Genomic DNA, 12,117 nt, shown 5'->3' on the forward strand with positions numbered 1-12,117 from the left:
AATTAACATGCTGCTCAAGGTTTTAGTGGCATTTCTGATTTTGTGTTTATTGAGAGAGAGTTGTTGAAATATCTGATATAATTGTGTTTGTCTGTTTCTCCCTACAGTTCTTCTGACAACAATCTCTAATTTTCCTTAATGTTCTGCCTGACCTACTCTTGAGTGAGGATGTGACCTAATTTAACCAATCAGCATACCCCATGCCTTTGCTCATACTGATTGCTTTCTGTTTGGACATATGCATCAATTCAGGAAAGAAGAGTCAATCCCTTGATATCTACCAAAACAAACAGGAAAAAGAAACTTTCTCTCCAGGGATGTTGCTAGCAATAAAGATAATAAAGCCTGGAACTATTGGAGTCACCACCTGGAGCCTGAGAATAAAGCCAGTTCAGAAGAAAGCACCAAAGTGAGATGTCAAGAGACCAGCTGGAGCTCCTCCCTGGATCCAGCTACAGCTGAATGCACTGGACACCTCAATAATGTTAGCCAATAAATTCTCATTTTCTGCTGAGCTATTTTGAATTGGGTTTCTGTCACTTACAACTAAAAACATCCTGACCAATATCGAAGAAGAGAAAAATACATTCTTGAGACTCTTAAATACTTAGCAAGGATGCTAATGTCAGGTAAGGTGTCCCAGAAGTTTGGTGAAACTCATTGCCAGTCTTTTAGGTGAGCAGGATAAGGGCTGTGCAGAAGGTCATTATGCTAGAGTTATTTTGTGTGCGCGTGTGTGTTTACATTTGAGGGATATATTCAACAACTCTGTCTCAAGTATTTTCATATCTCAGCATCTCACACTTGTAAGAATAGTAATTAAACAGAATCTGATCTTCTACATAGCATAGAGGAAGAAAGAGCATGATATGGCGAAAACAGCAGTGAACCAAGAGTCCAATAACCTGGTATCTAATCCTAATCTGATCACTAATTGACAGTATGGGTTGAGACAAATCCCCTGCCCCTCTTGACCTCAATTTGTAAGTCTGTAAAGTGATAAGAATGACTATATCTTCAAGCACCTGTCCAATTCTGGAATGAACAGCCTGCTAGGATAGAGGTTCCTAATCTTTGATAGGATCTAAACCCCAGAAAAATACACATATGGGCAAACACATAATTTTGCATAGAGTCTCATGGGTTTCACAACTCTAGAAGCCATTCTATATCTCTAAACTCCCTGCTCCACAGAAACTATGACACTAGCTTCTGCTTGGACTCCTTCTGGTGACAGGGAGCTCACTACCTTCCAAAGTGGTCAAACATAACTGAACTGCGCTGGAAAAATTAATTCGTCTTCATATTGAACTAAGAGCTGTACACTGTAACTTCTACCCATTGGTCTAAATTCTCCAGAGCAAAATGGGGGAAAAAACAAAACAGAACACTTTACTCTTCATTTCTCTGAAAACTGTTTCTAACTTTGAAATACAAACGATTTATGGGGAGAAATGCAGATGACTTGCCATGCAAATTATTTTACAGTGCATTGTTACAAAGATATACTCTGCCTCCCTCATCCCAAATACGCCAATCATCTAAATGCAGATGCTAAACTCCAGACAAGCAGCACTGATATTAATCTGCACGGTTTTGCAAAGACAGGAGTTATTGTATAAAAATATCTCGAAGGAAACAGCAGAGTCTTTTGGAAAGAGCACTTCAGTAAGAATCAGAAGTCTTAGAAGTGGTTGGTAGACTGTCTTGCAGTCCAATTACCTGTGTATCCTTGGGCAAGTCACTTAACCCCTCCCTCTGAACCCCATTTCTCATCTATAAAATGTGACAGAGCCTACCTCACAGCGATGCAGCGAGGATCAAATGCTGTCCTATTCGTAAGGCTTCTAGCCCAAGCCTGACACAGAACAAATTCTTACTACAGACTAGCTCCGGGGCTCAGCAAGCCCAGCGTCTCATTCGATGCGCTCGGCGCTCTTGCACCAGCGGGATTCCCCTTCCCAAGCAGAGTCTGCGCTCTGCGCTCGACTGAGGCTCCCTGGTCGCTCGCGCTTTTCTCTCCTTCTCCAAGATGGCGGCGGTCGGCGGCGCTGAGGCGGGATCCGGGCGAGCCTAGTGAAGGTAGCGGCGAGCGGAGCCCCCACGAGGCCGAGCTAGGCCCCCACCCCCAGGCGGCAGCGGCCCCGCCCCGCCGCCACCCGCCGCCTCGGGCCGCGACACCGCCCCGAGAGCGCCCCGGGCCCTTCGCGGCCTAGCCCAGGGGCCGAGCCGGGGACTGGAGTAGCGGCCGCAGTCCGCCCCCGGGAAGGGGCTGGAGCGGGCCGGAGGAGGAAGGCGGGCGGGAGCTGTTCAAATGGGGAAGGCGGGAAAGTGCGGGCCGGGAGGGGGCGTGCGGCCGCCCCGGGGGCCCGCGGGCCGAGGCCGCCCCTCCCCCTGCCCGGCCGTCTCCGCCCTCGGGGGCGCCTGGAGCCGCCGGGACGCGGGAACCCGGGTCGCGGCCGCCTTGCGGCTCAGGACCTGGGACACGGGATCCCCGGGCTGTCAAGGGGCAAGGGAGCCGGGGCGACTGGAGGGCCGGGGCGCGGCTGCAGGAGTGGATGCGACGAGCTTTCTTTTTTTTCCCCTCTTCGCCCAGCTTTGTTGAACTAGCTGTTGCTGCAAAACTGCCAGGAGAATCCCGTTGGTTTGCCGCGGGGACCACAAAAATGGTGGTCTTGGGGGCTCTTTGTAGCAATAACCTGTGTGGTATGTAATCTTTGCGTGCGACCCAGTTTGAACGTGCCTTCCTTAGTGGGATCTGCTCCATCCAGACCCATTTTCCCCCAAAGCTGTTGCTTGTAGATTTCGCTTAATTTTTCTATCGGGCAGAAGAGGAGAACCATCTTATCTCTCTGCTACCTGATGGCTAAGTTGGTGGCTGATTATATTACCCCATAGCAGAATTAAAAAAAAAAAAAAGAAAGAAACCACTGAATCTAGAGTAGAGCCTGTTGATTGGATAAGGCTTGTCAAAATTTGTACCGCTGGGTTTTTTTTTTTTTTGGAAATGTGTGTTGTCAGCAGATCTGTGTGGTGGTCGTGGTTCCGCTCAATTGCACCCCAATGAGAGGATTCAATCCCCAACCCTGGCTGTCGGGATCTCTGCAGTTTCCAGAGCTGGCAGGGGCTGTGAGTGCTGCATAGGTAGGTTCGTGGAGAAGGGAGTGGCAAGAATTCCGAGTCTCTGGGTTCTGAGATTGGAGGAAATCTGGGCGAAAATGAGAAGGCATCCCCTGCTCTTATCCTCAAAGTAACAACAGCAGCAATTCAGAAACTGGCAACAGCTGTATGTATATCTTCCTCTTCCTGCACCGACTGGCAGCTTGAGTTCCTGAAAGAAAGGCTGGAAGAAGAGACCGTGGAATCTTGAAAATCTTGAACAAGCCTTGCCTCCTGAACTGGACCCGCGCCTCAGGATTTCGCTTACTGCCCGGGTTTCCGAGGCTTACTTTGTCTTTTTTCAAAACACACTTAAATTTTGGGATGAAGAAGCTTGCTAGTGATTGCTGGGGCTGAGATGACCTCAAAACACCATCTTCTGAAACTTTTCTTCCCAAAGTACTTTTAATTTGGGCTTTCAAAGTAACAAAATACTGTGCCTGATGATTTCCCCTTTTTTCCTGATTGATAACTCCGAAAGCAAAGCCTAAACATCACGGTATACTTATCTACAAGTGGAAGAGTAGCTCTGTCTCCTTTTTCATCTCTTGAAGAGAAGTCCACAAGTTTGATAATTTTCACCTTCCAAAAGTACACATTTTTCATGATGGCATATTTCTTACTTCCACAAGCAACATAAATAATGAACTTTTACTTCTGTTGTCATTTCTTAACCCACTGAGAGAACATAATTGTAAAATTATCCTGCCTCTTGAAGTTGACAATTTTGAATTCTATACACACCAAAATTTATGGAGTTCCAGAGAATGAGCTTTAACATCTAAATGAGTTTTTACATTTGCCAACATTTAATGTAATTATGGCTTCTGTTTTCTAATGTGAATATCCAGCCTAATATTTTTCAATTTCATTAATCCTCACAATCTGCTGCCTAAGCCTGGACTCTGAATTTATCATGGATAATGTTCAAGACCTGGAAAGAACATCAGGAGAGTTATCTTATATAAATGTTGCCCTAACTCTGCCTTTCCTCCACACTGTTGCTTGAGACTTCTTTATCTGGTTTCATCTTCCTTCTATGAGTCAGCATCCAAAACTAACCCCTGGGCTGCAATAATATCCTCACTTGAAAGAACCTAGAAGTTCAGGGTCCATCAGTCTGCCCAAGCTGTGAGTGAGTGAGACCATTGTATCTAATTTTAGTTTTTTAAGCTCTTGACTGTCCCAGTTCTTTACTGAGTTGGACTTGCCCCGTTCATTTTTTACTATAGGTTATTTAATCTTGTAATTTATAAAATGCTCCTCCTGTGTCTTTAGAAAAATTAAATAGTAGCAGACCTAATTGTAATACAAAATGCCAACACCAGCACGTGTTTTCTGTGCTCTTCTGTGCCTCTGAGGGTCAGCTCCTAATTTTCTGTTCCCTTGTACAGTTTTTTCATCCACTGGTTGTTTTTCAAAGCAGTCAGTTAAGAGACTATGAGTGCCTTTTCATAGTCCAGTAAGTGACATCATTGTTTTCTTTCTGGAGCTGTCTTCAGAGCTACTTACTCCTATTCTGACTGTTAGTTGTTCAGCTCTGTTTTATGTTAGTTTTGATATTTCCAAAGGGAAGGCCTGGTTATAAGTCTCAGGACCTGCCTTCACTTCATACAGAAGAGCATTTTGTTCTTGACCACAGATTGGTGGCCGCATTGGCGTTGAATATTTCAGATTTTTTTGCCCATTATTTCTCAAAGATTCTTAGCCAGAATCCATTTGGCATGGAAAACATTTAACTTGAGGTCACAAGTTGTGCTATTTCTTGGCATTATCGGCCTATGAAAATGAATGGGGTCCATATTCTCTTCTAATAAACTTACTATGCCTTAGTGCCAGTGAGCAGATATGCTGTTTTTAAATGAATGGATGTAATTCCCTATGATGATGCTCCTCCTCTGATCCCTCCTGGAGTTGCACTGTGTGGGTGGACAGGGGGCAACAGTAATTTCTATTTGAGAAAGTTTAACTCTTAGTACTGGAACATGAAAAACTGGCTATATTATGAATTTCTACATGAGACCTGATCTCATATCCCCATAATTTCCTGCGAAAAGCCCTTTGAGTAAGCAGTTATCCAATTATTTGTAAAAGAACCCAGTTCATTTCATTTCTTCACTTCACTCAAGTTTCTCTTACCTTGACCAAGTCTATTCTTCTTTCCACTCCTTAGGGAACTGGAGAAATGCTTTTTTACATTTCTGAATGTTACTTGTAAATAGTTCCTGGTAAAACTTCTTTTTCTATTTTCAACATAAGCTTATCTGTGCGTTGTATCTTATCTGACTTGTGCAAGTAGGTCTTTTTTCTTTTGGTTTATTTTAAATGTAACTCTTAGGAAAGTTTCCTTTGTTCATTCATCTTTTCTTTCCCAAAAGTTACATACTTCACAATTACCTGTACCTTCCTCAAAGGGATTGTCAATATCTCGTTGAAGTGTCCTTCAGCATTTCTAAACCCCGCTATAGTTATGAAGGTAAAATAAAAAAGAAGTAAATAATCAGATCAACTTTTAAGCATTTCACTAACAGAATGAGGTCATTTTCAATATATTTAGTATATAAAATTTAAACTTCCTGCAAAAACTTTTCCTGCAGGAATTGTGACATTTCCTGTCCTAAAAATATTTGAAGAACCTTACCTTTGAGTGCGGTTTATGGCTCGTCATCTTCAAAGTCAAAACGGGCATATAAAGTTGAATGCCAAAAAAGTAATTTTAACAAATTTACAGCAGTATTTAGAACACTTAAATTTTAATAGTTCTTCAAATTAGTGAAAATCTTAATAGTGATAAAAATTTCATCACCAGTGGACAGGTGGCAATTCCTACTTATTTTCACCTGTGAAAGTGAAAATTGCTCAGTTGTGTCTGACTCTTTGCGATCCCATGGACTATACAGTCCGTGGAATTTTCCAAGCTAGAATACTGGAGTGGGTAGCCTTTCCCTTCTGGGGATCTTCTTAACCCAGGGGTCGAACCCAGGTCTCCTGCGTTGCAGTAAGATTCTTTACCAGCTGAGCCACAAGGGAAGCCCATTTTCACCTGTAGCCTTTAAGAAAGGCTTGATAGCATTAAAGCTGTTTTATGGGCAACTAATGTAAGAAGTGTGCCTACTTTTACACTTCTGTAATTTTGAGCAAATTCAAAGAGCCCAACAAAATAAACACCAAAAAATTATGCTCTCAAGATTTTTACTATCCCTGTCATGTTGTCATCATTTCTGCTTAAACTGCAATACAACAGATTTTAGCCTGTCACCAATTCACCCAGTAGGATCTTGTGGTCTCAAATGCGTGGCATGATCTGTCTTCCTCTGCATCCTGCTTTGTCTGTGCATTTTGTGACCATAACTGAACCTAACCCTCTGACTTCATGTCGGCTTTCTCCCTGTCTCAGTGTTACTAGACCTGTTGGCATTTCACAAGTTCTTATGAATTTTTGAAGGTTTTTTTTTTTTAAATGGGAGGTATTTTATATACTTCCCCAACTGACAGCTTTAATTCATGAATCAAACCGAATTAAGCCTAATGCACTTGCTACAGCTTCATCCCTAGTATATTTACAAACAGAAAGAGGAGGTGGTGACAAGACCCTCCTTTATTCCTTGCTGTCCTTCCAGTCCGCCCTTGGATCACTTCGCATTTCCACCTGGAAGGTTGCTTCTCCACAGTGATTTCGCATTACAGGAGGGTTTTCCTTCTTTGTTTCTCAGACCTGGTCCTGTAGACGGGAAGGAGCCTGGACACAGGGACCCATTCTCAAAGGCCCTGCAGGACCGCCATGGCTTATGATGACTCCGTGAAGAAAGAAGGTATGACCCCTTAACCTGAGAAGCATTCCAAAGGGGGTGTCCTCTTCAATCCTTGCAGCCCATGGACATAGAGACCAGGACTGGCCATCACAGCCTGGACTCCCAAGTGATGACCCAGAGCACTAGTAAAACTTCACATCATCCCCAGACTGGGCCCATGGAAACGCAAACCGGGACAGGGTTCTAACACAAGAGTCTGAGCCATAAGTCTCTGTAGTCTATGGGGTGATCCCCAGCAGCACTCGTGGTCCTTGCCAGCTCCAGTGTGCAGGAGCCTGGGGATAGGAATCACACAGTGGACGCCCACAGAGCAGCACAGCACATGAATCCTTATTCTTTTCAGCCTTACTTCTGCAAGTTCGTGTCCACCTGCCAAATCACAACTAAGAAACCATGGTCTCAGGATGCACCTTGGGCCTTTGCGTAGCATTGAAGCGTTGTTTCTTCAGGTCTGATTCTTGTATTTGCAGCCAGCTCGTCAGGACATAATGCTCATCCCCTCGGATCTAGCCCTGTGTTCCAGTGGACTTACCAAATGACATGATTCTAATTCGGAAATGGAGGGACTGTTGCATTTCATGGGTGGTGATGCAGTCGTGACTTACTTGACTTTCTCGTTTCCTTTCCCAAACGAACCTGTGCTTCTCAGATTGCTTTGATGGTGATCACAGCTTTGAGGACATAGGGCTAGCTGCTGGCCGAAGCCAACGAGAAAAGAAACGTTCTTACAAAGATTTTTTAAGGGAAGAGGAAGAAATCGCTGCTCAGGTCAGGAATTCTTCCAAGAAGAAATTAAAGGTAAATTCTAAACATTTGAATTAGGAATGTTTAAACTAGTTCATAGTGTGTTTCCTAGTATTCGAAGAAAGATGTTTCTTTGAAAAACGTTTAAAAAGAAAGATAAGCATCATTCGCATCTTTTTTTTTTTTTTTTTTTTACTATTTCCTGTGTGATACTTTATTTTCCAAAGTCAGAAATCGTCAGAAAACAACATTGGTTCCAAAGTGCCTGTGCCTCATCGTCTTATTTATTGCTCAGTTCTCCTTCCTCTTGAATTCCAGGACAGTGAACTTTACTTCTTGGGGACGGACACACACAGGAAAAAGAGGAAGCACTCCTCCGATGACTACTACTATGGAGGTGAGGCTGGGGAGCAGCAGCAGGCGGGACAGACACTTCACTGGTTCTTGGAGTCGGGGTAGGGGAGAGAGATCCAGATGTTGCTGACTCAGTGGCCTATTTAACAGGACAGTGGTTCTTGTTCTGAGTGCCGATAAACCAGTGTGAAGGAGGAGAGAGGTGGAGGGCTGGTATTTTGGAGGATTCAGCATAGAAGAACAGTCTTCATTTGTGATACACCAGGTACCAGGTTCCTTCTCCCCCCAATCATCCACTTATCTTATGCCCATTGTTATTAGCATCCCTCTTGCCATTTGTAGTCCTGGGCCCTCCAGCCTGCGCCTATGGGTTCCTTCTCACTCCAGCGTGTATCCACTCACAAGACCAGCTTTTCTTAGCTATATTATGTATTTAGCTGACAAGACCGACTGTTTGCTAGAATGGATTTGTCCTGAACCCAGAAACAAATGATGCTTTGTCTTCAGCGTAATCTGAAGTTGTAACTGCTCGTAACCCCGCAGCCATGGTCCATCCTTCTGAGCATGCTGTCTTTGGTGGCTTGTGAAGACTCAGTGAAGAAAAACATCTTGAGTGGCAAAAACTGTCTCCAGGGTCAGAGGCAGGATCTACCAAGCCAAGAAGCACGTGGGCATCATCTCTGAATGTTTACAATCAGTTGAAGGGCCTCCCCTCCAGTCATTCCTGTTAGCCTCTTCCTCATCTTAGTTGGGGGTTTTTGGTGAGAGAGGAAACTTGTTGGAAGTTACTCTGCCATAGGGACAATTACTTCTCTTGATTACTTCTAGATATTTCGTCTTTGGAGCCGTCACAGAAGAAAAAGAAAAAGTCCAGCCCACAGTCTGCTGATACAGCTATGGACCTATTGAAAGCAATCACTTCCCCTCTGGCCACAGGCGCCAAACCCTCCAAAAAGACAGGAGAAAAGTCGTCCAGTTCCTCAAGCCATTCGGAGAGTAAGAAGGAACACCACAGGAAGAAAGTCAGTGGAAGCAGTGGGGAGCTGTCCCTGGAGGATGGTAGTTCCCACAAATCCAAAAAAATGAAACCGCTTTACGTGAACACAGAGACACTGACCCTTCGTGAGCCTGACGGCTTAAAGATGAAACTTATCCTCTCGCCCAAGGAGAAGGGGAGTGGCTCCGTTGACGAGGAGTCTTTTCAATACCCCTCTCAACAAGCGACTGTGAAAAAATCCTCTAAGAAGTCAGCTCGGGATGAGCAGGGTGCTTTACTCCTAGGACACGAGTTACAGAGCTTTCTAAAAACAGCCCGGAAGAAGCACAAGTCATCCTCAGACCCGCGTTCATCTCCTGGCCCCGAAGGCTGTGGCTCTGAGGCCTCCCAGTTCCCAGAATCCCACAGTGCTAACCTTGACCTTTCAGGGCTCGAACCTATCCTGGTAGAATCAGACTCCTCCTCTGGCGGGGAGCTAGAGGCTGGGGAGTTAGTGATCGATGATTCTTACCGGGAAATCAAGAAGAAAAAGAAGTCAAAGAAGAGCAAAAAGAAGAAGGACAAGGAGAAGCATAAAGAGAAGCGACACTCCAAGTCCAAGAGGAGTTTGGGGCTTCCCCCTGCGGCGGTGGCAGGAGAGGGCCCCGCGCCGCCTGTCCCCCCGCCCAGCCTCCCGTACACCGGAGCCGCCGCCCCACCCCCGCCGCTTCCCAGCCTCCACACAGACGGGCACAGCGAGAAGAAAAAGAAGAGAGAGGAGAAGGACAGAGAGCGAGACCGAGGGGAAAAGGTAAGGCATGTTTGTAAAGTATGATGAAGGACAAGAGGTGAAGCAGGCTTTTTCCTTGACTGTAGTAAGTGGACTTGGAATTAACCAGGTGAACCATTGGGAATGTAGCAAGATAAATCCACTGGGATGATGCAAAGTATAAAATAGTGCCAGGCTTCCCTGATGGCTCAGGAAAGAACATTGCAGAATCTCTAGTCCACTTTTTTTTTTTTAACAGAAACAACAGTCTTATTGAAATATAATTCTGATGGCTCAGACAGTAAAGAATCTGCCTGCAGTGCAGGAGACCCAGGTTCAGTCCCTGAGTTGGGAATATCCCCCGGATAAGAGAATGGCTACCCACTCCAGTATTCTTGGCCTGGAAATCCCACGGACAGAGAAGCCTGACAGGCTACATTCCCTGGTTTGCAAAGAGTCGGACACGACTGAGCAACTAACACGTTCACTCATAAAATAGTACCAGTGGTACAAAAATAGGAGCCATCTTAATTATTCATGGGTTTTCTTGAAAGAGTTGTTCTCCCACTGTGCCAAGCATGGGTTTAGAAATACCGAGGTTTTTTCTGACTGGCCCTTGGAATTCATAGAAGGAGCCAAACCCAATTTCTTTTACTCAGCAGTGCAGTCTGCCTAGGGAGAAGGCAATGGCAACCCACTCCAGTACTCTTGCCTGGAAAATCCCATGGACAGAGGAGCCTGGTAGGCTGCAGTCCATGGGATCGCGAAGAGTCGGACAGGACTGAGCGACTTCACTTTCACTTTTCACTTTTCTGCATTGGAGAAGGAAATGGCAACCTACTCCAGTGTTCTTGCCTGGAGAATCCCAGGGACGGGGGAGCCTGGTGGGCTGCCGTCTGTGGGGTCGCACAGAGTCAGACACGACTGAAGCGACTTAGCAGCAGCAGCAGCAGCAGCAGTCTGCCTAAGGCAGTTGAGAGAGATGAAAAGGTATTCATTCTGTGAATTCATCTTGAAAAACAGATTTTTAAAATTAGAATGACAAAATGAGGTAATGGCTTCCCCTGACTGATACTGGCTGTGGTGTGGTGTTCCTTTTAGTGTCAAAGATGCGTGCTCTCACCGTGTGAGTGCTTTCTGTGTGCCAAGACCAGTGCTGCCATACGAATTAAGAGGTGGGAAGAGGAGCAGGGGGCCTATAGCTCTTGATCTCAGGAAGCTCACCATTTGCTGAGAAGAGAGGAATAGAAATCAGCCTCCCTGGTTTGATTTCTGTCTCACAACTCAAGAAATTTTCTAGCAGTTGTACTGTGGGGGCTGATGGCTGTGTCCTTTAAAAGATAAACTCCCCCCCGCCCCCCCCCCAGTTATCAAAGTAGCATGTTATTTGTCTAGAAACTTAGAAATTCAGAATAGTAGAAAAAAATCAATCACAGTTTTTACCACCCAAGGGCAACCATTTTCTTCCTTTCCCCTGCAAAGTTAAATATCAGGTAAAATCAGAAAAGAAAAGCAACTAAGAAAGAGAAAATCAACTATATTAAGAATATGGGATTGGTGGTTTCATTTCGGCCTATAATTGAGGCACAAGTTATTTTCCCCACTAGTAAGATTGCCGTTTAAGAAAATGTACAGATCAGAAAGGAAAAAACTGTACCTTCTGATTTAAGGATCATCAAGAACTGGACAGTCAAATTCCAGGGCAGGTTTTATTCATTGTTTATTCCAAAATTATTTCATGAAGTAATACATTTCCTCTGTAAGATACTGTTTATTCCAAGAATTTCCACTCTAGTGATACATAGTAATGCCATTAATTAATCTCCTAGTAAATGTGAGGAAGGCAAGATGGTCACAGAAAGCTTAAAGGAGAAAAAGGTTATCAGTGGAAGGGAACACATGGAGGCAGAGAGATGTTTAGGAAGCAGGACAGCAAAAGAGCTGAATGAACTCTGGTCCTGTCTTTCCAATTGTCTGATAATATTTCTACCTGAACGCGTTGGCTGCCTCAGACCATGTGTCACTCATGGAGCTCATCACCAGACCCCTAAACCTGCCTCTCCCTCTCCATCTCCTCCTATAATCCTCATGTCCTACCAGTCAACCCAGACTCAAATCTATATGCTTATTATTTTCTCAGTACTCTATTATGAAATTTTTCAAGCTAAAAGTATTAAAGAATTGTACAGTGAACACCATATGCCACCCATTGAGATTCTGTAGTTAGTATTTTGCCATTTGCTTCATCATCCATCTGTTTATCTATCTTTGTTAATGTATCTTAAAACAAGTTGTAGGTATCA

The 12,117-nt window shown here is 44.5% G+C and overlaps 1 protein-coding gene across 7 annotated transcripts in view; it reads left to right on the plus strand.

The window, feature by feature from the left end:
• Positions 1-1,941: 1,941 nt before the first annotated feature.
• HMGXB4 (HMG-box containing 4) overlaps positions 1,942-12,117 on the plus strand; it is a 33,949-nt gene continuing 23,773 nt past the window's right edge. For 2 of the 7 annotated variants that reach the window (XR_006264074.1, XM_043439739.1), the window contains exons 1-5: positions 1,942-2,082; positions 6,873-6,971; positions 7,621-7,769; positions 8,034-8,112; positions 8,898-9,856. Coding sequence is in view for 6 of the 7 variants with exons in the window: in XM_043439739.1 (XP_043295674.1) it covers positions 6,941-6,971; positions 7,621-7,769; positions 8,034-8,112; positions 8,898-9,856 (1,218 nt within the window). In the remaining variant the exon portion in view is untranslated. The other 5 variants (XM_043439742.1, XM_043439744.1, XM_043439741.1 and 2 more) reach the window with 5 other exon arrangements.

This window comes from Cervus canadensis, chromosome 21 (assembly GCF_019320065.1).
Source record: "Cervus canadensis isolate Bull #8, Minnesota chromosome 21, ASM1932006v1, whole genome shotgun sequence".
Classification (NCBI taxonomy): Eukaryota; Metazoa; Chordata; class Mammalia; order Artiodactyla; family Cervidae; genus Cervus; species Cervus canadensis.